General features: G+C 39.0%; 1 protein-coding gene and 1 long non-coding RNA gene across 4 annotated transcripts in view; one reads left to right on the plus strand and one right to left on the minus strand.

Annotated features, from left to right (window-relative positions):
* Nucleotides 1-26844, plus strand: part of TDRD7 (tudor domain containing 7) — a 77601-nt gene that overhangs the window by 23078 nt on the left and 27679 nt on the right. For all 3 annotated transcript variants that reach the window (XM_042912234.1, XM_042912232.1, XM_042912233.1), the window contains 3 exons: nucleotides 8206-8279; nucleotides 10518-10735; nucleotides 22866-23452. In XM_042912234.1, the coding sequence (XP_042768168.1) occupies nucleotides 8206-8279; nucleotides 10518-10735; nucleotides 22866-23452 (879 nt within the window). The remainder of the gene's footprint in view (nucleotides 1-8205; nucleotides 8280-10517; nucleotides 10736-22865; nucleotides 23453-26844) is intronic.
* LOC122204674 lies at nucleotides 13640-14864 on the minus strand. Its single transcript, XR_006195734.1, has 2 exons — nucleotides 14577-14864; nucleotides 13640-13933 (listed from the first exon to the last, which is right to left on the minus strand). It is a non-coding gene; the product is annotated as an uncharacterized LOC122204674 (long non-coding RNA).

Raw genomic sequence — 26844 nt, forward strand, 5'->3', positions numbered from 1 at the left:
GAACACAAAATGGCTGAAAACTTCTCAAATTTGGCTAAGAATATAAACCTACAGATTCAAGAGTTCAGAGAATCCTAAAAAAGATAGATCCAAGAAACCCACATGAAGACACATCATATTAAACTTCCGAAAACTAAAGACAAAAAATCTTAAAAACAGCAGGAAATGACACATCACTTATAGGGGATTACCAGTTTTAATGACAGTGGATTTCTCATCTATGACCATGGAGGAACCCTGAAGGAAGGAAACAGCACATTTTTCTTGTACTGAAAGAAAAAACTGTCAGCCATAAATTCTATATCCAGGAAAAATATACAACAGGAATGAAAGGGAAATAAAGACATTCTCAGATGAAAGAAAACTAAGAGAATTTGTCACTAGTTGACCTACTCTTAAAGAGTGGCTAAAGGAAGTTCTCTCAAGAGAAAATAAATAATATAAGATGGGCTTGGAATTTCAGAAAGGAAAGAGCAGAACTGGTAAAAACAGGTGTAAATGTAAGATTATCCTTCTTATGAGTTTCTTAAATCATACTAGGTTGAAACAAAAATTATAACACTATCTGATAAGTGCTCAACATATATAGAGAAAGAACTTAATTAAATTTGCAAAACTGGGGGGAGGAGAGGAGACCTAAAAGGAAGTAAGGTTTGTACACTTAAAGTAGTAAAACGTTGATACCAATGGAATGTGATGTTGTATATATATATTGGAATGCTTAAACCAACTAGTAGGAAAGCTATACAAAGTGATATACAGAGTGATCAAACAGGGGAGGGGCAGAGAGAGAGGGAGACACAGAATCTGAAGCAGGTTCCAGGCTCTGAGCTGTCAGCACAGAGCCTGATGCAGAGCTTGAACCCACGAACTGTGAGATTATGACCTGAGCCAAAGTCAGACGCTTAACCAACTGAGCCACCCAGGCGCCCCTATACCACTTTTTCTTTAACTATTCCTCAGTTGATGGACATTTGGGCTCTTTCCATAGTTTGGCTATTGTTGGTAATGCTGCTGTAAACATCAGGGTGCATGTACCACTTCGAATCTGTATTTTTGTGTCCTTTGGATAAATACCTAGTAGTGAGATTGCGGGTTGTAGGGTAGTTCTATTTTTAACTTTTTGAGGAACCTCCATACTATTTTCCAGAGTAACTGTGCCAGTTTGCATTCCCACTAACAGCATTCTCATCGACATCTGTTGTTTCCTGTGTTGTTAATTTTCGCCATTCTGATGGGTATGAGACAGTATCTCATTGTGATTTTGATGTGCACTTCCCTGATGATGAGTGATATTGAGCATCTTTTCATGTGTCTGTTAGCCATCTGGATGTCTTCTTTGGGAAAATGTCTATTCATGTCTTCTGCCAATTCTTAACTGGATTATTTGGTTTTTGGGGTGTTGGGTTTGACTAATTACTTTCAATGTAAGTTTAATTACTTTAAATGTAAAAATGCATGAAAAGATGTTCAACTTCATTAGCCATCATGGGAATGCATATTAAAACGCATATTAAAATGAGATATCATCATGACACACCTATCAGAATGACTAAAGTAAAAAATAGTGATAATACTGAATGCTGGCAAGAATGCAGAGAAACTGGATCAATCGTACATTGCTGTTGAAAATGTAAAATTAATAGCTACTCTAGAAAACAGTTTGGGAAATTTCATTAAAAAACAAAAGCAACTAAACATGCAGCTATCACATGACCCAGCAGTTGCACTCCTGGGCATTTATCCCAGAGAAATGAAAACTTATATTTATATAAAAACCTGTACACAAATGTTCATAGAAACTTTATTCATAATAGTCCCAAACTGAAAACAACCCCAGTGTCCTTTAGTAGGTGAATGGTTCAACAGACTGTAGTACATTCAGACCACAGAATACTTAGCAATAAAAAGGAACAAACTATTAATAACACAGCAACTTTGGTGGATTTCAAGGGAATTCTGCTCTGTGAAAGAAGCCAGTATCAAAAATGTTACATGCTGTGTGATTCTATTTATATAACATTCTTGAAATGACAAAATTGTGGAGATGGAGAACAGATAAGTGTTTGCCAAATGTTAGGGTTTTAGGAAGTCGGAAGGGTGTGGCTATAAAGGTATAGCAAGAAGGGGCCTTGTGATGGGACAGTTGTGATTATAATGATTATAGTCTGATGATTATAACCAATAAGTTATTGATTACAGTGGTGGTTACAAGGATCTATATATGTGGTAAAATTTCACAGAACCACATGCACACAGACACACACACATGCACATGCGCATACATGTAAAACTGGTGAAGTTTGAATAAGTTCTGGATTATACCAATGTCAGTTGCTAAGTTCTGGATTATACCAATGTCATTTGCCTGGTTCTGCCGATGTACTATGCAAAGATGTTACCATTGGGGGAAACTGGGTGAAGGGTGCATGTGACCTCTATGTATATTTTTTGCAACTCCCCATGAACTTAAAAGTATTTCAGAATACAGTTGACCCTGAACACCATCAACATGGAGTTAGGTGTGCTAACCCCACACACAGTCAGAAATACACGTACAACTTTTGAGGCCCCCCCCCCAGTTTGACTGCTAATAGCCTACTGTTGACCAAAAGCTTTACTGATAATATAAACAGTAGGTTAACACATATTTTGTGTATTATATGTATTATGCATTGTATTTTTACAATAAAATGAGCAAAAAAAATATTTTTAAGGAAATCATAAGAGAAAATACATTTACAGTACTGTACTATGTTTGTCAAAAAAATATGCATCTGGTGGACCTGTGTAGTTCAAACTCATGTTGTTTAAGAATCAAGTGTAGGGGCACCTGGGTGGCTCAGTCGGGTAAGCATCCAGCTCTTGGTTTTGGCTCAGGTCATGATCTCACGGTTCATGAATTTGAGCCCCGCATCGGGCTCTGCGTTGGCAGTGTGTAGCTTGCTTGGGATTCCCTCTCTGTCCCTCTCTTTCTGCCCCTCCCCTGCTCGTTCTCTCTGTCTCTCAAAAATAAATAAATAAAAACTTTAAAAAATGTTTAAAAAGTGTAAAAAGTTAAAAAAGGGATAGCAAAAGCCTTATTTTTATGGTTTTAGTTTTGAGAATTAATATATCCTTTTATCTTCTGCCTTTCACTGTAAAAATTTCAAATTTCATATGGTAGAATATCTTGTACAATAATTTCTAAAACTATACACCTAGCTGTCTTCAGCTGTCTTGCTTTACATAGGTTATGTTACAGACTACTTTAACTATAAACTGTTAAAGATGTCATAAAACATCTTAATCAAACCCTTTTTTTAAGAGCATAATACAAATTGAAAGAATCCTTTTAAGAGGAATCTAAATACCACCTGGTGGCAGCTATTATGTGCATCCCTTTTAATTATAAAATCAAAAAAATTACTCTTACCAAAAATAGGACAAGAGCAAAAGCTGTTTTATCTACTTATAAAATACATGAGCAGTAATAGTAAGTAGTAAAAACTATTATTAACTTAACATTTGGAGGGTCACCAAATCTTTTGGGAAGCTGATAAAAGGTATAAATGATTTTCCCAGAAAAATATATGTGTACACATATACATACATCTTTGTATATTCAAGAGATTCATGGACCTCAGAAACCCCTTCTCAGGATCTTTGGTTAAGAATTCATGCCTGCCAGTTAACAAACTGAAAGCGTTCTAGAAAAATAGCATAGCTGATATTTTCTGATATTGTAGGCATCAATCTAAGTTTATCATGTGTCCAGTAAAATACAAAGAGGGGTCAGGAGTAAGGATATATGATTGATTTGTGATTTCTCTGGTTTATATGAGGGAAGGAAATGTGTATATCTAAAATAATATAATATATAACCATGGTATTTTTATTAAAGTGATAAGATTACTAAATGAGGTATTTAATATATTTATCCATAAAACACAGATAAATATGGTACTGAAGTTCAAGATTCCCATTAGGCCTAGAAAGAGAGAAGAAATTACTGTGTATATTGTAATGAGTAAGATCATGGACTTTGGATAGGAACAAATGGCTGTTTGGCACTAACCAACAGGCACTATGATTGAAAAGGCATCTTTCAAGTATTAAGCTAAATAAATGTGAATTTGTTGTTGGTTTCTGCTTCTTTGCATATGTTTAAAACTGTTGTATGTTTAGTATGTGCTAAATATTTGTAGGAAGTATTTTCTAAAATACATTTATTGCTTGGCTCTGATTGTAAAAATACTATGTGTATGGCATAGAAAATTTGCAAAGTGTAAAGAAGTAAAAGGAATTTTTAAAATTGCCTCTAATCCGGAGCACCTGGGTGGCTCAGTTGGTTAAGCATTGGACTCTTGATCTCGGTTCGGGTCATGATCTCACAGTTTGTGGGATTGAGCTTGGAATTCTCTCTCTCCCTCTCTCTGTGCCCCTCCCTTGCTCATGTTCTCTCTCTCTCTCAAAATAAATAAATAAACTTAAAAAAATTGCCTCTAATCCAAACATAAATGTAAACATTTAAAAGCCGTGGATATATAAAACATTTAAACATAAATGTAAACATTTTAAAAGTTGTGGATATATAAATTTTTAAAAATACAAATGGGCTCTTGCTATATCTTACTATTTTATAACCTGTTTTAAAAAGTAATATATTGGGGTACCTGGGTGGCTCCGTCGGTTAAGCGTCCGACTTTGTCTCAGGTCATGTTCTCACAGTCTGTGAGTTCGAGCCCGCATCGGGCTCTGTGCTGACAGCTCGGAGCCTAGAGCCTACTTCTGATTCTGTGTCTCCCTCTGTCCCTCCCTGACTCACACTCTCTCTCCCTCTCTCAAAAATAAATAAACATTAAAAAAGTTTTTTTTTTTTAAGTAATAATATATTGTTAACCCACATGATTAAGTATACTAGTACACTATCATTTTTAATGTCAGGGAGATCCATTGTCCAGCCTCCTATTGCTGAATATAAATTATTTTCACTATTGTAAGCAATTCTACAATGAAACATATTTGTAGAACAGTCCTTGCATATATTCACGACTAGTTCCTTACAATAAATTGGTAGGAAAAGGGTAAGAGGGTATACATTCTAAAGGTATTACTAATTTGTGCTCTACACAGATTATACCAATTATATTCTAGAAACATATGGAAGTGATTATTTACTTGTACCCCTGCCAGTACTGGGCACCACTTTTTCAGTTGATGCCAAAAGGTGAAAAAATATACCTATATTTTAATTTCTATTTCTTTGACTTTCATTCTTAAGGGGGTTATAATTTTGTCATATGTTTACTTGACCATTTATAGATCTTTTATGAATTACGTGTCTTTGCCCTTTGTACAAACTTTCTGTTGGTTTTTTCTTTTTTCTTTCTCATTTGTAAAAATAATTTATAAATTAAGGATGTTGACCCTTTGTAATATGTTGGCAATATTTCCTCAGTTTATTTAATTTTTGTATTTCCACTATACAAAAACTTTAAAATTTTATATTTTTTTATCTAACTAAATCTACCAATCTGTTCCTTTGTGGCTTCTGTCTTTAGGTATTATGCTTAGAAAATCATTTTTACCCCAATACTATATAATAGGTCTTCTGTTTTCTTTTAGAATTTTTATGGTTTCATTAAATCTTTAATCCAGAATTTATGTGGTTGTGTATCATGAGAGTTAGCAGTCTTGTTAGCCAGATGTCCTGATACCAGTTATTACATGATTTTTTTCTTTCCATGCTGGTTTAAAATGCTGTCTTTACCAATTGTAAATTGTTATAAATATATGACTTGGTTTCTGGCCTTTTCATTTGGAATCATTAATTACCTGTCTAATTCTTTTGCTGTGCCAAACTATTCAGATTATTATAACTTTATAAGGTGTTAATAACCTTTACTCTCTACTTCCTCCTCTTTCTACTGCTGATTTGGTTTCTTGCTTCTAACATGTGCTTTTATTACACTTATTGCCACTATCATAGCACTTAGTAGGTTTTGTTCTTATAGATTTTGTCAGTGCATTATTACCTATTTTTGTGTAAGAGGTTATACAAATCTAGCAGCTCACAACACCTAATTATTATTTCCTAATTCCTGTGGGTCATGTATCTGGTACTGCTTAGCTAGGTCCTCTGCTTCAGTCTCTTATGAGGCTGCTGTGGGTGTTGGCCATGGATGGGGTGAACTGAGCAAGAATCTGCCTCTGGGCTGACACACATGCTTGTTGGCCAAATCACTTTCATTTTTTTCCTCAGCGCTTGACTTCCTGGCTGTTGGCCAAAGACCACCTTCAATTTCTTACCACACAGGCCTTCCCAATATGGCCATTGGCTTCATCAAAGCCAGCAAGGGAGAGATTATGCTGGGGGCGGGGGGGGGGGGGGGGGGGGGGGGGAGATTTGTAATCTCATCATTTGTAATCCCCTCAACCTTGAAATATTCTGTTGGTTAGAAGCAAGTTACTCAAGGGAATGAGGTTATATAAGGCTGTGGCTTGGCCACCAGGAGGCAAGAATGACTGGGGGCCATGTCACAGCAGCTTACTACAGTCGGTTTTCTCAACTGTATGTATAGTCCATGAGATAGGGGTGTGTTTCTCTTATTTAATTGTATACAATTCCTGTCTGCCCATGCCCAGCTCATAGTAGGTCCTGAAATAAGTGTTTGTAGGGTAAGAATGTGTCTCTAATAAATGGCATATGTTTAGATTTGATAGGGTGGTTTTTGGACCAGTCTAAGTATTTGTCTTTTAAAATACTTAATAATTTGTCTTTTAAAATACAAAATAATAAAATTTTTATACTTACTTTTATAAGACTGGTTGGACCACTTTCATCTTATTATGTTTGTTTTTCACGTGTCCCTGCAGTTTCCCTTGAAATCTTTCTTTTGCTATGTCAACTGTTTTCTGTCCCATCTATCAGACCTACCTATGCCTGAGCCATATCAGTCCCTGCCATAATCTCTCTGTGTTCCCTCTTTGCTCATAAGCCTCTGCCTGCTAATAGAGCCCTCACAGCTGACTCCAAGCAGAGGAGGGTTCCAGTTTACAACTTTAGGGCTCTGGTGCAAGGGAAAAGAGGGCTGTCTCCCTGCCAGTTCTCTAAAAATAGAAGTTGGATATGTTTTTGGCATCTTCCATTATTACCTAGATGTATTAATATGTAAACATGATGTTCTTATAGTTGCATAGCATCATATATTAAATAAGTTGTATTGGTAGCCTACCATTTAATAATTTCTTGTAGAATTAAAGTATTATGAGGAGATGTTCTTTATTCCAAAGAATTCATCTAATTTTTAGAGTATTCCATACTATCTAAAAGTTGGAAAATATGTATATTGTGTCATTGTCACCTGTTCTAGTCCCATACCCACTGCTGGGCAAGGTGTACTCGTAGGTTGATTCAATCATCCTATTCATTCCTACAACATTCACTGCCCTTTGCAAGTATCAAGCACTGCCCTAGGTTCTGGGAACAGGTTATTAAGACACTTGGAGCCTAGTGAGGGAGACTGACATGAACATATATGAGTGTGAGTGTGTGTGTGTGTGTGTGTGTGTGTGTGTGTGTGTGTGTGTGTCTGGTTTCATTGTCCTCATATTTGGAAAAATCTTCCTATGTATATCCAATATAATTCATATAAAAATTATTTTGGTGAGTGTATGAAGTGTGGGGAGACAATGCTTTTTCTTTTCTAACTTGCTACTTGAGCAGTCCCTCTGTGGTTTGGAATGCCACCTTTCTCACGTGCTAAGATACAGCGTCAATTGAGTGTTTCTAAGCTCTGTATCATTTTACTTATCTGTTTAAATATTATAAATGTTGTAACTTTATAACTCACTTCAGTATCTGGTGGTATAAGTCCTTCATTTTTTGGTTGTATTCCAAAATATTCTTTATGATCAACTACTTATTCTTTGCATGGTTTTATTTATTTTGTATTGCCGGTCCCTTAAAGGTGATTAATTGGAAATCTAACTTCCATGTTCTCTTAAAGTCCTAGTTTAAATTTAGCTTTTAACACATTTTCTCTAATATGAAACATGAAAGTTGATACCAGTATCATTTCATTTTTGCTCATTTTGAAATATTCTAATGAATTCTTTTGCTATTCAGTGCCACAGAAACTTTAAATGAAAAGCACAGTGCTTAAAACCTGGCATAGACTTTGATGTTTGATTTTTAACTTACTTTTTTTTTTAACACCTTAGGTTTAGCCCAAAGGCGTCCCTCCCACCACCTTTTCAGATGCATCTCTCAAGAACCTGTGCTAAGGAAATAAATGGTATGTTTTCTAAACATTATCTTCATGAAACATTTCGGCTTCTAGAGCCTTAGAACCCCAAGAAAAATATCTGGTGGTGGCTGTTCGCATTTGCTCTCACCCTATCCTATTTATTATCTTTCTTCCCCTCTTTCCTCATTTCTTTAAATTATGAATTTAAGTGATCTAAAGAGAAAATAGCACTTCCAGGGATATCATTATTCTGACATAAGGCCTTCCGCATATTAGACGAGTTCTGTTTCGCTCCATGTGTCACCGAGAGATACTTATGTGCCTTGTCACCCTCTTACTCTTCAGAGGATAAGATTTAAAGCACATAAATATGAGGTTTCAACTCAGAAAATAGTTTCAGATACTCCACCATTTTTAAAAGCTGGGACCCTAAACTATACACAGTGACCACTAAGCATCTTAGTATGATACAAATGATTCCTTGGGTTAGAAGATCCAAAAGAGCTGTTAAGAAAACAGCAAGAAACATAATAAAGTCAAAGAATCTGAAGATTAAAATTGCACACACTTGTCGAGGTGCCTGGGTGACTCAGTCAGTTGAACATCTGACTTGGGCTCAGGTCATGATCTCATGGTTTGGTTCGTGGGTTCAAGCCCTGCATCGGGCTCACTGCTGTCAGCGCAGAGCCCGTTTCAGATCCTCTGTCTCCCTCTCTCTTACTGCCCCTCCTCCATTCACGCTCTCTCAAAAATGAAAAAAAAAAAATAAAACATTAAAAAAATTAAAATGCACACACTCAGCATCCGGTCTCCTCCAACCAAAGTATAAGTTCCCTGCTCATAGATGCATCTGAGGGAACAGTGTTTCAGGATCAGTATTTACATTGCATGAAATTTAAGTGTGATTTTAAATGATCTGCTGTTTCAAGTGTGATTCTGACTGAGTCAAGATCATTTTTTCCATATGAACACATCTCCAGTATTTCTTATGGAAATTACTTGAATCATATGATTTTTGTTTCTATCAATAACTTTTACACATGTATTTTCTTTTTTTAAATTTCTTTTAACGTTTTATTTATTTTTGAGACAGGGAGAGACAGAGCATGAACAGGGGAGGGTCAGAGAGAGGGAGACACAGAATCTGAAACAGGCTCCGGGCTCTGAGCTGTCAGCACAGAGCCCGACGCGGGGCTCGAACTCACGGACCGAGAGATCATGACCTGAGCCGAAGTCAGCCGCTTAACCTGAGCCACCCAGGCGCCCCTACACATGTATTTTCTGAAACATGGCTACTCCCTTAGAGGTTGTAAATTCTTTTAAAATAGAGTAAACTTTTTTTCTGCAGAACGCTGAGGACTTGTTTCAGGAGGATTGCAGTTCACGGGACAGCTGATATGTACACGCTTACACACAGCCTCTCCTACCTGTTATAAAACAGACTCATTCGTTGATTTAACAGAAACCACACAAGCTTAGGGGACTCCCAGTGACCCCACAAAACAGATGCATTTGCAGACTCCAACTGTGCATTAGTTACTGGCACTCTCTCTTTAAGGGGGGGTCTGACCAGTTCTCAGAAGCTCATCTTTTCCTTATTCCTGATCTTTTTATATCATTATTTGGAAAGAACCTAAATAAATTAGTGATGTCCTTATATGGACATTGTGTGCCCTTTTGTTTGCTGAGCCAAACTCAGTCTAGTGCCCTGTGCTGGGTGAGAGCAGAGTTAGCATCCAGCCCTCCTCAAGGAGCTGCTCACCCTTTGGCTTCCTGGCATCCTCAGAGGCTAGAGGCCCCAGACCAGTCTGTGTATCTCTCTACCTGCCAGTTTAAAATAGAACTTCTGTGTATTGCTAAATTGTTTTTCTCATTAATAAAGCAGAAAAACATATTTTAAAACCTGGACATTTTCAAAATTTTCTATAAAATGTTCTTTGATCTTACTATTAAAGCACTATCCTAATGCTTTGTGGAATACAGGTTTAAATAAAGCATTGCATATAAACCAGTATTGTCTAAAGTTTAACCTTTCTTAGTTGCAGTTAGAGAATGATTGGTTAAATACTAAATTTTATTATTCTCTATGAAACAAGATCATCCTGATGTTTAAATTAGGAAGCACCCTTGTCAATGTCCTTCTTGGCCTTATCCTGTCCACTTCTAAGTCCCTTGACCCCCATAAGCCTGAAGTGTAACAAAGCCTAATAACACAGATACTAGGTAATGGGGATAATCTAAAATGTTAAGCCTTTTGGTTAATTCTATCATTTTTTTAATTTAAAGATAATTTAAATCAGACTGTTGAAAAACCAAATGTCACGCCTCCTGCCTCTTACACTTATAAAATGGATGAGGTTCAAAACCGCATAAAGGAAATACTAAACAAGCATAACAATGGCATTTGGATATCTAAGCTTCCACATTTTTACAAAGAGTTATATAAAGAAGAACTTAATCAAGGAATTTTACAACAATTTGAACACTGGCCTCATATTTGCACGGTACGTTTCTCCTTACTCCTCCCTTCTGATGCCTGCTCCCTGCCCTTCTTTCAGATTTTGAGTTATTAATCACATCACCTTTTATACAGGGAGCATGACGCACTTGACATAATATTGCTTCATTAATATTTATCTCTAAGATTAACATATGTTGGTTCTTACTTACGGAGATAGGTCAAGGTCGAGGACTGTGTGTGTTGTGATTGCTGTTTTTACATATTTTGTTTTAAATTATTTTTAAGTGCATTTTATATGTGGTAATATGTATACCATTTTGTATCAAACTGTTACCAATGGATACTGATAACTTTGCCATTTTAATAACTTGAACTTACTGGTAATAAAACTGCATTTGCTTCAAAATTTTACATGCTGGTTCCTGAGCATTTTTTAGAGACATTCAGCTGAACTGATTTTAGTTATTTTGACTACTTATTTATACAGTATCTTATTTTAATTTAAAAATGAACGTAGGGTTATGATTTAAAATTTTTGCAAAATTCTTTGGAGGAAAAAATTGACAAGTTAACTGACATCAATTTCTATACCTGTTTCTACTTGAGTATCTGTTATAATACAATGATGGATCAGAATAGTTTATTAGAAATCTTAGTTCAGCCAGCGATAGAGACAACTAAATTCCTAAACCAAAGTAACTAACTTTCAGGTTTCTTAATGTTTTCATTTACATAGAATGTATTCAATCATGTAACTATTCTAAATGGTAGCATTAGCCGCTACTTGGTGCTTCTGGAATTAAATATACATACAATTTTGTTTTATAGAAGGCTTTCATTTATTTAATTGAATATGTATTTTGGCCCCTGACCTTGTTGGGTAATGCACAGGCCACTCTCTTGTTCTAAGCCCCTGGCCTGAAGACATGTATTTTTGTAACCACTTTTTCCTCCAGGTCACTGACATGCATTCGAGTTCCAGTAACTTTCCAGGCAAAAGTCATTCTTTCATGCATCCAACCTATTTATTCATACACGATTTACTGTGCACCTGCTGGTACCAGTCACTGACTTAGATGCTAAGAACACCTTAGAGGTGTGTCACGTGTCAGAATATTCAGTAGGAAGTGGGAAAACAAGAAGAAATAGCAAACTCTGGCAATAGGCTGTTTTCTTCCTTACGAAGTCAAGAATGTTTACAGACTGTAAGAATGTTACCCTGGTTTATGTGGAATGTAGGGTTTATCCTTATAATGGGAATTCCTATTAGTTGCTGTTCAGTTCATTCCATTTTTACTCCTTTCTAAGGAGAGTTTTCTCACTGGTTGCAGGTTCAGCAGCATTGATGTGCCCACTCAGATTTCCCTCATCTTGAGGGCATTTTTGATATTTCACCGCGCTACTCAGTTTAGAGGTTCAGGGCATGGAGACCCTTCTCAGGGGTGGATAGGGTTCTTTTATTTTTTAAATCCATAGACAGACATGAACTTATAGCACATCTCAGTGAACTTAGAGCCTTTTTTTTGTCAGGATACACCTATAACTCACTATAAAGCTTTGATTTAAAAAAAAAAAAAAGTTGTCTTTGAAGTAAAGTTTTAAAAATTAACTCCACAGAATCTTCTTAATGTATTGTTGTTTCTGGTTACTTTATTTTATACTCCATGATAATTACTTTTGTTTGTGTAGCTTAATTTATAGCTTTTGGGGGAAATCTTCATCTGTGTTATCTACGTGTCTGCAAAGCCCCAAAATCTCTCTTGCTAGGATTATAGGTGAGAGAGTATCTCTTTGATGTTAAAACCTTACTTAAAATGAAGGGTTTCCTACTAAATTTCAGGAGCTGAAACAACTGACTTTTTTATTTTTTCGTTGCTCAAATTCATCTTTCTTGCGTGATTATTTTCTGTTCAGGAGGTAAGGGTAGAACCCGAAGTAGAAATAGGATATACCTTCCTTATCTATATGCTGTGTCTCTCAACTTTGAGTAGGACTTCTTAGGTGCAATCACTATAAATTATTAGGGATGAAAATTGCTTAGTGTAAAAGCATTACATCTAAGATACCAAAAACTGCCAGTCTTATTGATGTCTATTAATATTTTTCAAAACTCTTTTTATAACATCTAAATATTCTTTAATAGCCTACTGGTAAACAGTTTTAAACAGTTACACCATGGTTATTTATAGACCGTTTTAAATAGTTATACTACCATGCTTGTTTTTCTTTTCTTCTGACTTCTTGCTTTCCACTTTGGTGAAAAGCAGAAGCACTGAGAGCATGACCAGAGCTGATACTATTACAGGCAAGGACAGACATCCTCAAATGCAGCACAGAAAAGTTAGGGTAAGGAAGATTCGGTCTTGTATTCGGTATGTATCTCTCTATATGGCTTATCATGTAACCGAAGAAGAAACCCAAGTGCAGTGTATTTCCATATTGTTTTTTAAAGGACTTTCTCAGGGCACCTGGGTGGCTCAGTCGGTTAAGTGTCTGACTTCGGCTCAGGTCATGATCTTGCAGTTTGTAAGTTCGAGCCCCACTTCAGGCTCTGTGCTGACAGTTCAAAGCCTGGATTCTGCTTCAGATTCTGTGTCTCCCTCTCTCTCTGCCCCTCCCCCCACTCGTGCTCTGTCTCTCTCCATCTCTCAAAAATAAATAAACATTAAAAAAGCTTTAAAAAAAGGACTTTCTCCCCCGATCATATAAAACATTCTATATAAAAAATTAAAAATAAAGCTATGAGGGGCACTTGGGTGGCTCAGTCGGTTAAGCATCTGACTTCGACTCAGGTCATGATCTCATGGTTCATGGGTTCAAGCCCTCTCAGCACAGAGCCTGCTTCAGATCATCTGTCTCCTTCTCTCTCTGTCCCTCCCTCAGTTGCACGCATATGCTCTCTCTCTCTCATAAATAAACATTTATACAAAAAGTAAAACTATGAAAGTAAAATCACCCATTTATACATATGTACAGTGGATACCATATATACTTGCAAGACTCAGAGGTAACCACTTGCAGGTATTTCCATTTGAATATCAGAATGGGCAACATGAGCTTCTGGGGCCAAATAGCAGCTCTGAAATTTTACTTTCATGGAGGTTTTGATCAGCTGTATGCAGTATTCCATTTCGCAGGGATGTTGGATTACATTTTGATGCAGGCAGAAGGATGCTTTGACTCTTTTGTTCTTCATCTTGGGAATCATTCCAACAACAAAGTGTGGATTGAGTTTTGAAAGCTAAAGAGAATATAAAGTCATACTCACCATGATGAACCAGTTGCATAGTGTTCTAGGCAACTTGTGAGGGAAATGGAAACTGCAGGAGCTGTCCTGGAAAGGCAAAGAGCCCAAGATGGCAGGCCTTAGACCAAGGGTACTGGAGTCCAAGCATTTCCATTCAGTCCTTGGAGGAGGACAACACCTCTTGGGTGTTGTTGGTCTTATTAATAATGTTCTTCTTAACTGCTGTGTTTGGCTAGTATTTATGAAATGCTGCTATGAACCAGACACTGACCTGGGTGTTGGAATAATAGTAAACAAGACAAACATGATCCTTGCCCTTATGGAACTTCCTGTCTAACAGAGAAAATAAACATGGAACAAATAATGATAAACCTGTGATTGTATTGAAGGAGAAGGGCAGGGTGCTGAGGAAATGTGTAAACAGGAGGGCCCAACTTAGCATGATGAGTTAAGAACTTCCCAGAGGAGGTGGCTGCTACACTAAAACCTAACAGGTGAACTGAAGTAAGTTAGGCAAAGGAAGCAGCTCATACCGAAGCCCTGAGATGGAAAGAAAAACAGGGCCTTTTCAACTGAAAGAAAGTAAGGAGAGAGTGGCTCAAGAAGAAACTCAAGAGGCAAGCAGAGGCTAGGTCACCTCGTGAAAGAGTCATCATTTGGTGGGAACTTAGCGGATTCCCCCCACCATGAGGTCACCCAGGATCCAGAGCCTCAGCAGACTTGGATTTCTGGTAAAATTCCAGATCTTATAACAATGACTGTTGAGCCTCAGAGATTTTGTCAACATTCTCTACTTTCTGCAGTATGGGTAGAGAGAGAAACCTCTCCATTCCCACATGAGCCAGAACATCTGTCTGTATTTAATGTCTTACCTAAAGCTGCAGAGAGAGCTGGGGGGCTCATTCTTTGAGCCAGACAGGACCACAGGCACTCAGCTGAGAATTTGTACCCCGCCTCAGTGACCTAGAGGATGAGCATTGGGCAACACTCTGAGTTGTCCTGGAGGCACAGCGGGCTTCGTTACAAATGTGGCATTTCGTGAATGAGAGCATGACATCCTAGAACATGAAATGTGAGTGATTAAAAAAAATGCCCAATTGTACTAATTATTCATGCTTTGATAAAAAGTTTTTACTGTTAATCTGCATTTTTGTTAAATGTCATCTTCATACCCACTGGAAAGCACTACACTTCAAGTTGTTTAGTACTGTAATACCTCAGACTTTAAAAAATGCGTCACGGTGGTGACGGCTGTCTCTCCACTTACAAAGATACGTTTTTATAGTTTTGGATGTTCAGGAATGTTTCTGTGGTAATTAATTACATAAGATAGTAAAGCACCTGTCAGCCCATGCAAAGTGAACTGCCCTTTTTTTAAAGCCTGGATATTTCTGGGCTAAGAATGAACAACTTGCATTTCTAAGGAAGTGCGTGTAAATCGAACAGCAGTGATGCATGCTCAGACTTAATGGTATCGATACAATCTATATAGCAATGCCAGCAAAAGCCACAGTGAGAAGGTAAACTGAGGCCTTGAAAGTATAGCCATAATATCTCATTGGAATCCAATTTCTTTTCTCACTTTTCACCAGTAAAAAAATATGTAGCGAACACACTGGAACAGTTTTTAAATTTAATTTCAGTGAGCATCTGAATAGGAGAAAGAATAGCTCTGTGGCAAAATCAGAACAGAGACATTGGTGTGTATGATGTTGCTGTGCTGGACTTGAATAGAGCAACTGCCCATCGGACCCTAGAGTATGATAGAAGGAGTGTGGGCTGGGGCACCTGGGTGGCTCATTCCATTAAGCATCTGACACTTGGTTTTGGCTTGGGTCACGATCTCAGAGTTTGTGAGATCAAGCCCCACGTTGGGCTCTGCACTGACAGCATAGAGCCTGCGTGGGAATCTCTCTCTCTCTCCCTCTCTCTCCCCCTTCATCACTCTCTCTTTCTCTCAAAATAAATAAACATTAAAAAAAAAAAGAGTTTGGGCTTTGGAATTCCATGTTTGCCTTGCCATTTCTTGGCTGCATTACTTTCAGCACACAAATCATCCTCTCAGGTCCCGACTCTTCTCTAAAATGTGACTGTTTCATAGCACCTGTGTGGCTCAGTTGGATGTCTGACTTTGGCTCAGGTCATGACTTCATGGTTCATGGGTTTAAGCCCCACGTCTGCTCTGTGTTGACAGCTCAGAGCCCAGAGCCTGCTTTGGATTCTGTGTCTCCCTCTCTCTCTGCCCCTCCCCCACTCACGCCCTGTTTCTGAAAAATGAATAAACCTTAAAAAAATTTTTAAAAAAATAAAGTGTGACTATTTGTACCCATCGCATAGGGTTGTTGGAGTAAAGTGAGAGAAACTATAAAAAGCAGCTGCCACTATGATATCAGACACATAGCAGGTATTTAGGAAAAGGCTGTTTTTGTTTTGTTTTGTTTTAGAGAGAGAGAGAGAGAGAGAGAGAGAGAAGGAAGACCGGCAGGGAAAGAGGGAGAGAGAGAATCTTAAGCAGGCTCCGTGCTCAGCACGGAGTCTAATGCGGGACTCCATCCCACTACCCTGGGATCATGACCTAAGCTAAAATCAAGAGTCAGATGCTCAAACAACTGAGCCACCCAGGGGATTCAAGGCTATTATTTTTTGAGGGGCAGCCCAGCTTAAACTAAAGCAGGTTATATATAACCCACTGGTAAACCAGAGACATGCCCAACAAGCTCTACAAAGGAACTTATCTCAGTGAAGATAGAGGAAAAATTAAAGAAGGAAGAACAAAAGTTTAAATTGAGAGAAGATAAAGAGCAATAGATGACTGAAGTGAAAGGGATCGAAACTCCGAGATGAGGTGAGTTTCTGTTATCTTGGGGGCACAACCTCCACCCCCAAAGGTAATGAGAACATACCTAGAATACCTACTTAGCCTAGAAGGCACAGTGAAAGCCGCCACTGCCGGCCAAGATCATCCCAAAAAGCTGTGCACACATTTAGCCAGGAGAAGATGCCCTTGTCTTCCTGAGAGAAACTGAGCAAGAGCCTGACCTTGAGCCATGCTGAATGAAAAAGACTTGAAGTCTATTCTAATATAGTTGCAGTCAGCATCAGTTAGAAGTCCGTAGTAGGAAAAGGAGTGAGAGGTGAGAGAGAGTATGAGCCTTGAAATGTATACAGTCTGTAAAACTACTCATCCAAGGTGGTGGAAAGAGTTTAGTTTCTCTGAGAAGATGGTTTGGAAACAGTCAGGGGTTACCCTCTACAAGAAACTTTTTACTTTTACCTTTGATTAAATATCTGTGGAATATTCTACAAACACTTGTACTTTCTTGAACAGAAGCAACTAAAAACTTGTAACTGTTTCTGAATATCTCGGGTTTGGCATCACTAGCATCGGTAAAGCACTACAGAGAGGGTGGCAGATGTAGGTGGTGTGGAACCTTGAGATGTGGGGGTTAGCTCATCTCTGGACTTCTCTGTGTGTAATTTATGCCCCACCCACTGCCCTTACAGGCTTCACCTCCCAACCTAGGTTGTCTTCATTGTGGCCCAATGATGCCATTGGGGACCATTTTCTCATCTCTTTCTCGTTGTCTGACTTTTCCAGTACTTCTCAGCTTTAGCAAAAAAAGACTGAGCTCTTATGGAGGTCATTAACCACTCAATCTTTCTTTCTGTGAACTGGCTATTCATAGGGCACTAGCTTCTTGGTCAGTAACTCTTCAATGTTTTCACTGTTGCAAGGTACTCAGGGGTCTTTATTCACTGCTGAAGTTGAGTTTTTAAACTGGTTTCTTTTTGAAGTTCAAAACCTTGCCAATGCTTGGAGAACTGGGAATCAGATCTCCAGGTAAATATGATTTTATTGTACTGGTGGAAATAACAACTGTGGCTGGATAAGGCCTATACAACTGTTTTGGAAAACTTTTATTTAATTGGACAATACCAATTCTGTCATAGAATCATAAAGAAAATTCTAATTCTATGAAACACAGTAAGGTTACCTCAGCAGCTTATGCTGTTTAGTTAGCAGATGAGACTTCCATAGACTCGAAGGATTTTGGCTTCAGGAATTTAAGTTTACAGCACAGGTAAAATCAGATAGGAAGAAGTAAAGACCTCTTAGAATTAAGAAGAAGAAAGTTTCTAGACTCATAGGGTAAAGACTTTTATGTGTGTGAACAAATGGGGCTCCTGAAGAGATTGATGTTTGAAAGTCTTGGGCCTTACCTATACCAAACCTACTATGTCTGTCCTCAATTTACAAAATCCCAGAGGTGTGTGAGAGAAGTATCTCACTGCAATTCCAAATGAGGCAGAAATCAAACTAAATATAATGAACTTGTGGGGATAAAGTCTAAGGCATATCAGGTACCAGAATCTTCTGATGAGTACCAAAGGAGATGGCTTGAACTCTGTGGTGTAGGGAGTTAATCTTTTGTGTTACCTACCTGTCTTTCCTGTGGGGTCTGGAGGTGCAGTGGGGGTGAGTAAAGATATGAAGTTCTAGGTCATGCCACCTCCCAGTCATTGAAATGGTAGCTTTTTAAGTGGATATCCAAAGTCCCCTCCCCCCCACCAAAAAATGTAGAGCCACAAAACAAAACGTGGAGGAAAAGAGTAGGATTATGATCTTGAATCTTCTTCTACAGAAGGCTTATGACTCCCTCCTCAGATGCGTATCTGGATCAGGTAAACTAAAGGTGTAGAGCACCCTTGTAAGAGATAACTGAAATGATGAGCTGCTGATATATCAAACTAAGAATATAATAAAAGCCATATTTCAAGTAGCTGTTGACTTACCTTGGTCATTTGTGAAGGCTAAAGAAAGCTTTCTACTTGGGGGCTGTGACAGGAGATCACATGTCAGTCTGGTCAGATGCACCAGAGCACAGTGAATAATGGACACCACACTGTAACCCACGTTATAGCAATTCCTTGTCTTTGGGGAGATTGCCATAAGTTTGGGATACAGTAGTAGGTATCTTTCCTAAGCCTAGTTACCAGAAAATTAAAGAGAGACAAAGACACGTTTTGTGGAGGATAGGTAGCAATCACTGTAGAATGCCTGGGAAAAGCAAATTTTCATTCATATGAAAATTTTAAAACAAAGTTGAAGTTGAAAAAAATTACATATAAGTTCAAAAATTACATCTGTGAGAGTTAGGTTTTTTAACTTGAAATGACACGAATTTCATGATTTTTCCCTTTGAATTCAGTAACCCTTTAGCCAGTCTCCAAAGATTGCTTGGAAAGCATGTGGACCAGACATATTATCCATATCACCAAGCTTATCCATGAATATTTGCCTAATGTATTGAAGGGCATCTCATTCAGCGTTGGTTAGTGTCAGGTTCAGTTCCGGAAATCAGGCCTATGTTTAATCTTAGTAAAGGCTGAATTGAATTTAAAGAGGCCAAATTACTGGAGAACAAAGTAGAGTTTAGGCTCATAACCAATCCTCTTGAGATTGAGGAAGAAGCACATTGGAAAATGCCTACAATTCAAGGAACTAGTCATTTGGAGGTAGGGGGTGGTTATCTTCTTTAAACAATAACAGTAAGATGAAACTGCTTAGGAAAGAAATCTGTCTTCTAGTTCAGGTAGTTATTTGGCTGTTAGAAATTTGGATAAACTTAGGCTTGTTGGTTAAAAATCTACTTTATAGGCTGACTGGAGAAGCTTGACTTAAATGTTGTAGACACAGCCCTGGAAGCTTACTAATTCCAGATGATCTTTTAGCATTATTATGATACAAAGGTCAGAAAAGAAAGGGAATTTTGTGCCCCTTAAGTGGCTGTAATGTTCATAAACTTCTGTTAAGGTAGTAATTCCTGGTGAGAAGAACTCAGTGTGCTGGCCATGTTCAGAGATCATGTCTAGAGATTTGATAAAGGGCATTGTTAGGTAATTGGTCCTGATCACATCTAAAGCACAGGTGGGAATGGAAGCTTCGGGACTGGAAGTGGAGGAGGCTGTTTTGTTTTGTTTTGTTTAAGGTTTATTTATTTATTTTGAGAGACAGAGGGAGAGGGGCAGAAAGAGAGGGAGAGAGAGAGAGAATCCCAAGCAGGCTCTGCACTGTCAGCATGGAGGCTGATTATGGATTCGAGCTCAGGAACCGTGAGATCATGACCTGAGTCAAAATCGGATGCTCAACCAACTGAGCCACCCTGACACCCCTAGGGGACTGTTGAACAAACACTGAAGTATCTCATGTTCCAGTTCACTCACTGGAAAGAAAAGGGTCATAAAGCTGAAGAACCCTTCCTATCCTCTCTTGAGTTAGAAGAAGCCATGTGGACAGTTGGGGCATGGGACTTGTGAGAGTTATTATAGATAAATAAGATATTCCACTGAAATTAGTTTCTACCATCCACCTTGGAGAAGGTATTGCAAAAAGTTGAAAAGAGGTCTGTAGGCAAAGAACGAAGATGGGCCCCGAAGCCTCAGCTGGCTTTCGATATGGAGGACTGTCATGTCTAAATCTAAGATTACATTAATTGGGATTCTATATGACAAGTGGATAATTCACATAGAACTCTATTTTATATCTCCATTTGCTCCAAAAGTATGTTTCTCAAACCCTTCTCTGGATACTGTATTCTTGTATCTTATTAAGTGTCTTAAAGCACGGTGAGGATTGCCATTTTAAGATTTCAGATTTACAAACATGAATCTCAGGGCACCTGGGTGGCTCAGTTGGTTGAGTGCTGACTTTAAATTTTTTTTTTTAACATTTATTTATTTTTGAGACAGAGGGAGACAGAGCATGAGCGGGGGAGGGTCAGAGAGAGAAGGAGACACAGAATCCGAAACAGACTCCAGGCTCTGAGCGGTCAGCCCAGAGCCCGACACGGGGCTCGAACTCACGGACCGTGAGATCATGACCTGAGCCGAAGTCAGACGCTTAACCAACCGAGCCACCCAGGCACCCCGTTGAGTGCTGACTTTAGCTCAGGTCATGATCTCACAGTTCATGGGTTCGAGCCCCACATTGGGCTCTGTGTTGACAACTCAGAGCCTGGAGCCTGCTTTGGATTCTGTGTCTCCTTCTCTCTCTGACCCTCCCCCGCTCATGCTGTTTCTCTCTGTCTCTCAAAAATAAATAAACGTTACCAAAAATTTTTTTTAACTAAATAAAAAAATTAAAAAAATAAAAACATGAATCTCAAGACCATTGAGAGCAAAATGAGAAATGGTCCAAATATTTATATCCCTAAGTCTTAAAATTAGGGACATAAATTGTAACTGTCCTATAATGCACCAACCAGAGTGTCAAAAGGTGTCAGCAGCAGGAGTCCACCAACGATGATAGGGAATGCCAGCAGGTGCTAAATGCAGACTAAGTTGCCTCTGCTTTTATTGATGCTTGAGGTTTTGGGCATGGACTTTCCCCCCCAGTCCTCAAAACTTCAACACACATTGGCAGAAGAATGTGAGGAGGAAAACCTAATGTTTTATACTTGTGCTAATATTCATCCTTCTCATGTATCACCTAGAATATATAGTCAGGACTAAAAGGTATCTATCTTAATATTCAATTGACTACACCTCTCGACTTTTTAATGCTCTTCTTGGGTAACAACACAATACCTTCTTTGTGTGTACATATTTATGTTCTTCCTAAGCATTATGTAGAAAATGAGTTAGAGAGGTCAATGTTCTTTACTAACAAGCTACTCAGTGTACTTTAATATTCTATTCTTCTTGGGAGAGGGAGGACTTCTTATAAGCTTGTATTATTACCTTAGTGGTCTGGAATGTTTTTCCAAGGACTCAAATTGCAGCTAAGGAATAACTGAATAGGATCTGACAAAATAGGAACATCTTAGAGGGCTGTCAATGCTAACTTCAGTCTAATCAAAGGTTGAGAAACCTTTTTTTATAAAGGGCGAGGTAGTAAATATTTTAGGTTTTGTGGGCCAACAGCTGTGTCATTGTTACCCATAGTCTGGCACAACCACTCAACTCTGCTACTGAACTGCAGAAGCAGGCCTCCATGATGCATAAGCAAATGGGCATGGCTGTGTTCCAATAAAACCTTATGTACACTGAATTTCATCTAATTTTCACATCACAAAATAATTCTTTTGATTTTTTTCAACCATTTAAAAATACACAAATCATATTAGCTCATAGGCAAGGCAAAAACAGGTGGTAAGATCAGCTTGTACCCTGGTCTAGTAATAGAAAGGCTTACAACTTGGACAAAGTGGCACCATGCATCAGTTTCTCTTCTCTTTCTTCTCTTATACAAAGAGATGCCATCAAGCCATAACTCTCAGAAATGTTACACAGATAAAATTAGAGATTGGATGATGTACAAATGCCAGGCATTTTTATCTCTTGTTCTTTGGAGGGGCAACTTTTAGCTAACTTTCTACTTTAGTGGTTGTAAAAACTGTACCTTGTCTCTGGAGAGTCTTTTTCTAAATAACGTAAAGCTAAGGGTTTTCTCAGGATACTACAAGAAGAAGAAAAAAGCTAGCTCTTTAGGTTTGTCTAAAGATGTCCTAACTTTCTTCCCAGTGGTTTATTCCTGACAGTTCTGATACCTTTTCATGGCTTCATCCCACCTTGTATTTAGTCAGTTTGTAAGCTGTTGCTTTGGATTTGACAGAACTAAATGAGATACCTGGCTTATGGGGCAGAAACTCTCATGATTTCATAGGGTTGTTGGAGGCCAGATGCCTCATAAGGGAAATTCGTGCTATTTTATTTCCCTGTTTATTTCTAAAACGTGGCTCATGATGTCATTTGTGGATGAAGGCAAGGGATTAAGTCTTAGTGGTTGAGGAGAGTAAAATGTACACTTTTGTTTCTCTCGATTAACTTGAAAACAGTGTCATTCTCATTTAAAATGCATTGATGTGTTTTCAGGTTGTTTACAGCCATTGAAATATCTGTCATTTGCTTTATTTAAAAATTTCAGGTGGAAAAACCTTGCAGTGGTGGTCAAGATTTACTTCTTTATCCAGCTAAGAGAAAGCAGCTTTTGAGAAGTGAACTGGATGGTGAAAAAGTGCCTCCATCCCCACTACCTGCTCCAAAACAAATACCACCATTAAAAGGGTGTCCAGCAGTTATGCCAGGAGACTTTAAAGAGAAAGTCGCGGAGCTTCTGGTGAAATATTCAAGTGGTCTTTGGGCCAGCGCACTCCCCAAAGCATTTGAGGACATGTACAAAATGAAATTCCCTGAGGATGCCTTAAAAAATCTTGCCTTGCTTTCTGATGTATGCACCATAGACTACATTTCTGGAAATCCCCAGAAGGCCATTCTCTATGCTAAACTTCCATTGCCCACTGACAAAATCCCAAAGGATGCAGGGCAATCACATGGCGATTATGATATCAAGTCTATGGTCGAACAAGAATATTTGCAGATAGAAGAAAACATTGCCAAAAGTGCTGATACCTTTGTGGAGAATACAACAGTTCCTCCGTTAATCATTCCGACTGAGGCATCCCCATCTGTATTGGTGGTTGAACTGAGCAACACAAATGAAGTGGTTATCAGGCGAGTTTTATTTTCTAATTCTTTAGGATACTGCTGTACTGTTGTCACTTGGCTATTCTTCCCGTGGATGCTGGAAGTTGAGGAAGAATAGTATATTTTTAGTTCTGTAGAGTTATAATGAAGTATAACCGTAATTCTTGTTTTTACATCTTGTACATTTCTCTCAACTGCCAGAACTGTGTTTGTATCTTTTAGGAGATTAATTCTCATTTCTTCTACATTAATGGTTATATATGTACATTCGTCTCTCCCAGTAGACAGTGAGCATGTTGAAATCAAAGCACTTTAAAAAATTAATCTCTGCATATATTCTGAATATTTGGTAGATTTGTTAAATGTGCAACTGTTCTCAGAAAAGATAACAGTATTAAAATTGGAATGATAATATGGTCTGAATGCAAGAAGAATCTATGTCAAAAGCATAATGATAACTGTGTATATCAAAAGCAATGAATGTCTAATCCATAGAATAAGTAAGTCACCCACTAGGTAGGTAATACTATTTAATCTGGGACTGTGTAGCATTTTACACAAGTCAAAATAGCCAAGCACTGCCTACCTAGTACAATACATAAGATTAGCCCTTGGAGCCAAAGGTACTCTCTGGTTACTTGGTCCTTTTGATATCATCGTTGCCTGGGCAGAAGAACCATTGCCAAAGTGGCTGATGATAGCTGGAATTACAAAAGATGGTTCAGCCCCAGGCACCTGACATGGACTTTTGGAGAAAATATAGAATACACAGAAGATATTAAAAGACTATAATTTGTAGTTTCTAACTTGGGATAAAGAATGGAACCAGTGTAGCTGGATCTCTGGAGGCACCAGCCTAGAGTATGGCTGTGGACAGAAAAGGAAAAGGCTGAATCAGAGCAGTGTCCAGTCTTCTTCAACCAAAATGTTGAAATGTGGGCTGTTACTCCTCCAGAGAATCTTAGGTAAAAGTCTGACTGGATAATGAAGTGGAATCAAGTGTCTTGGTATGCTCAAACTAGATTGTACAGAACCTTTAGAGAGGTCTTATTCTGTACAGAGGTAGTAAATGAATAAAGCTTTTATTCTAAGATGCTGTATTGCCTGAAGATGTAAATGGATTGTTGAGGGTTGGGGATTCCACTGTGGTTCACTAATAAATTGAAGTAAAGGAAGGATGTTGAGGAGCACGTTGCTAACTCCTACCGTTTAGAAGAAGTCTAAGTCTGCCTCCCTGGCAGGATCCTTTGGTGTCTGTTACTATTAGCTGTCGGATCTGTTGTCAGAGACCAAGCACCCAGCACTGGGCTCGACATCGACAGATCATATGATTTCTGATGTTCTAACCAAGGGTTGGCAGGAATCTGGATCAGGTCCAGGACTTCAGTACAAGGGTTCTAATCTATGTCAGGATGATTAGGTCCAGGTCTTCAGATTGTTTAGATCCCCTTTTCCAATATAAATTTGAATCCTGGAGTTAGCATTCTACCTGTTCAGCACAGTTGCTGGCAGCCAGCAAGCATGATGGGTAATGTGTGCTGTTAGATCGACCCAAGGTCATTGGCATCCCCCACCCACCAACCCAGAGACTCAGTAGATTCCAACCAGGCTGAGCCCTATTCTATATTCATGTCTTCACCCAGGTAGACAGTAGGCTCTGGAAACTAGGCCTGTGACTCATGAAGGGTCTGAGGAGGGGTTGTGGCACAGACCTCATACCAAGTGTGGGAATGCCTTGTCTTCAGTGTCAAAAATTAACTTTGTGAAACTGTACTTACGGAATACCTGAATTAGCCTACATATCATTCTTTGCCCACTTGTTCAGGTAATTGGGAGACAGTGCAGGACTTCATTCTTCCCACTACCCACCATCACACCAACCATAATATCACCTCCACCCAAGCCAAGTAGCCATTCTTCTCTGCCAGTTGTCATTGAGAGTGGATTTCATGCTGCTTCTCTCCACCTTCCTCCTCCCTAGCGGGTGCCTGTGCTGAGCACACAACCAAGTCACAGGCTGCTGCCCAGGCCTCCGGGCCGGTTAGGCTCCCAGGGCCGTGGCAGCACTAAAAGGAGGACCTGTGTGGGGCGCCTGGGTGGCTCAGTCGGTTGAGCATCCGACTTCAGCTCAGGTCACGATCTCGCACTCCGTGAGTTCGAGCCCCGCGTCGGGCTCTGGGCTGATGGCTCAGAGCCTGGAGCCTGCTTCCGATTCTGTGTCTCCCTCTCTCTCTGCCCCTTCCCCATTCATGCTCTGTCTCTCTCTGTCTCAAAAATAAAAAATAAAAAAAAAACGTTAAAAGGAGGACCTGTGAGACTCCAGGTCTGGGAAATGGGCACTCGGCAGAGCTACAGACCTCCTGGGGGACGTCAGAGCTGAGAGGCAGCTGCACCCCAGGCAGCACCTTACCATTTGTAAAGCTCAGTAAACTTAACCAGCAGAGTGTGACAAAGCTTCTTCAGCTGTTTCTGGAGTAAATAAGATGCATGCAATATTTGGTTTTAAAATAGCCATTGCTCAAAAGAGGCATTCTTTTCATTTTGTGTAGGACCTTTTAAAGCTTTTTTAACTCTAGTAACAAATAGATTGAATAGGGTGTCTTCTGTCCTGCCAATAGTTACCAAGAATGCATGAAAACATTTTCAAAGGAGTAGTCTCTTAAAGCTGTATAGGAGCACTTGGGCCCTGGGTAAAAGCAGAACAGTGCAAAGGGCAATGTGCTTGTTGGCATACCCCCCATCTCCCTAGTCAGTGATTCTGGTGCCGTTACGGCATAGCTTCCAGCTAAAAAGCTTCATCCTGTGGTTGAGACAGCTCCTGTTATAGGAGCTGAACTTGATTTGCTGGGTTTCACATCCTAGAACGAGACCTTTGATGGAATTGTCCCTAAGTACTAAAAGGCAAGAACACAAGAGCTTATTTGTGGCACAAAGGGAAATAGTGTATTGTTTTGTTTTGTTTCTTTTTTTTTCAAAAATTTTTTTTTAACGTTTATTTTTGAGACAGAGAGAGACAGAGCATGAACGGGGGAGGGTCAGAGAGAGAGGGAGACACAGAATCTGAAACAGGCTCCAGGCTCTGAGCAGTCAGCACAGAGCCCTACGCGGGGCTCGAACTCACGGACCGCGAGATCATGACCTGAGCTGAAGTCGGAGGCTTAACCCACTGAGCCACCCAAGCGCCCCTGTTTTGTTTTGTTTTAATATATGAAATTTATTGTCAAATTGCTTTCCATACAACACCCAGTGCTCATCCCAAAAGGTGCCCTCCTCAATACCCATCACCCACCCTCCCCTCCCTCCCACCCCCCATCAACCCTCAGTTTGTTCTCAGTTTTTAAGAGTCTCTTATGCTTTGGCTCTCTCCCACTCTAACCTCTTTTTTTTTTTTTTTTTCCTTCCCCTCCTCCATGGGTTTC

The sequence above is a fragment of the Panthera leo genome, chromosome D4 (genome assembly GCF_018350215.1).
Source record: "Panthera leo isolate Ple1 chromosome D4, P.leo_Ple1_pat1.1, whole genome shotgun sequence".
NCBI classification, from domain to species: domain Eukaryota; kingdom Metazoa; phylum Chordata; class Mammalia; order Carnivora; family Felidae; genus Panthera; species Panthera leo.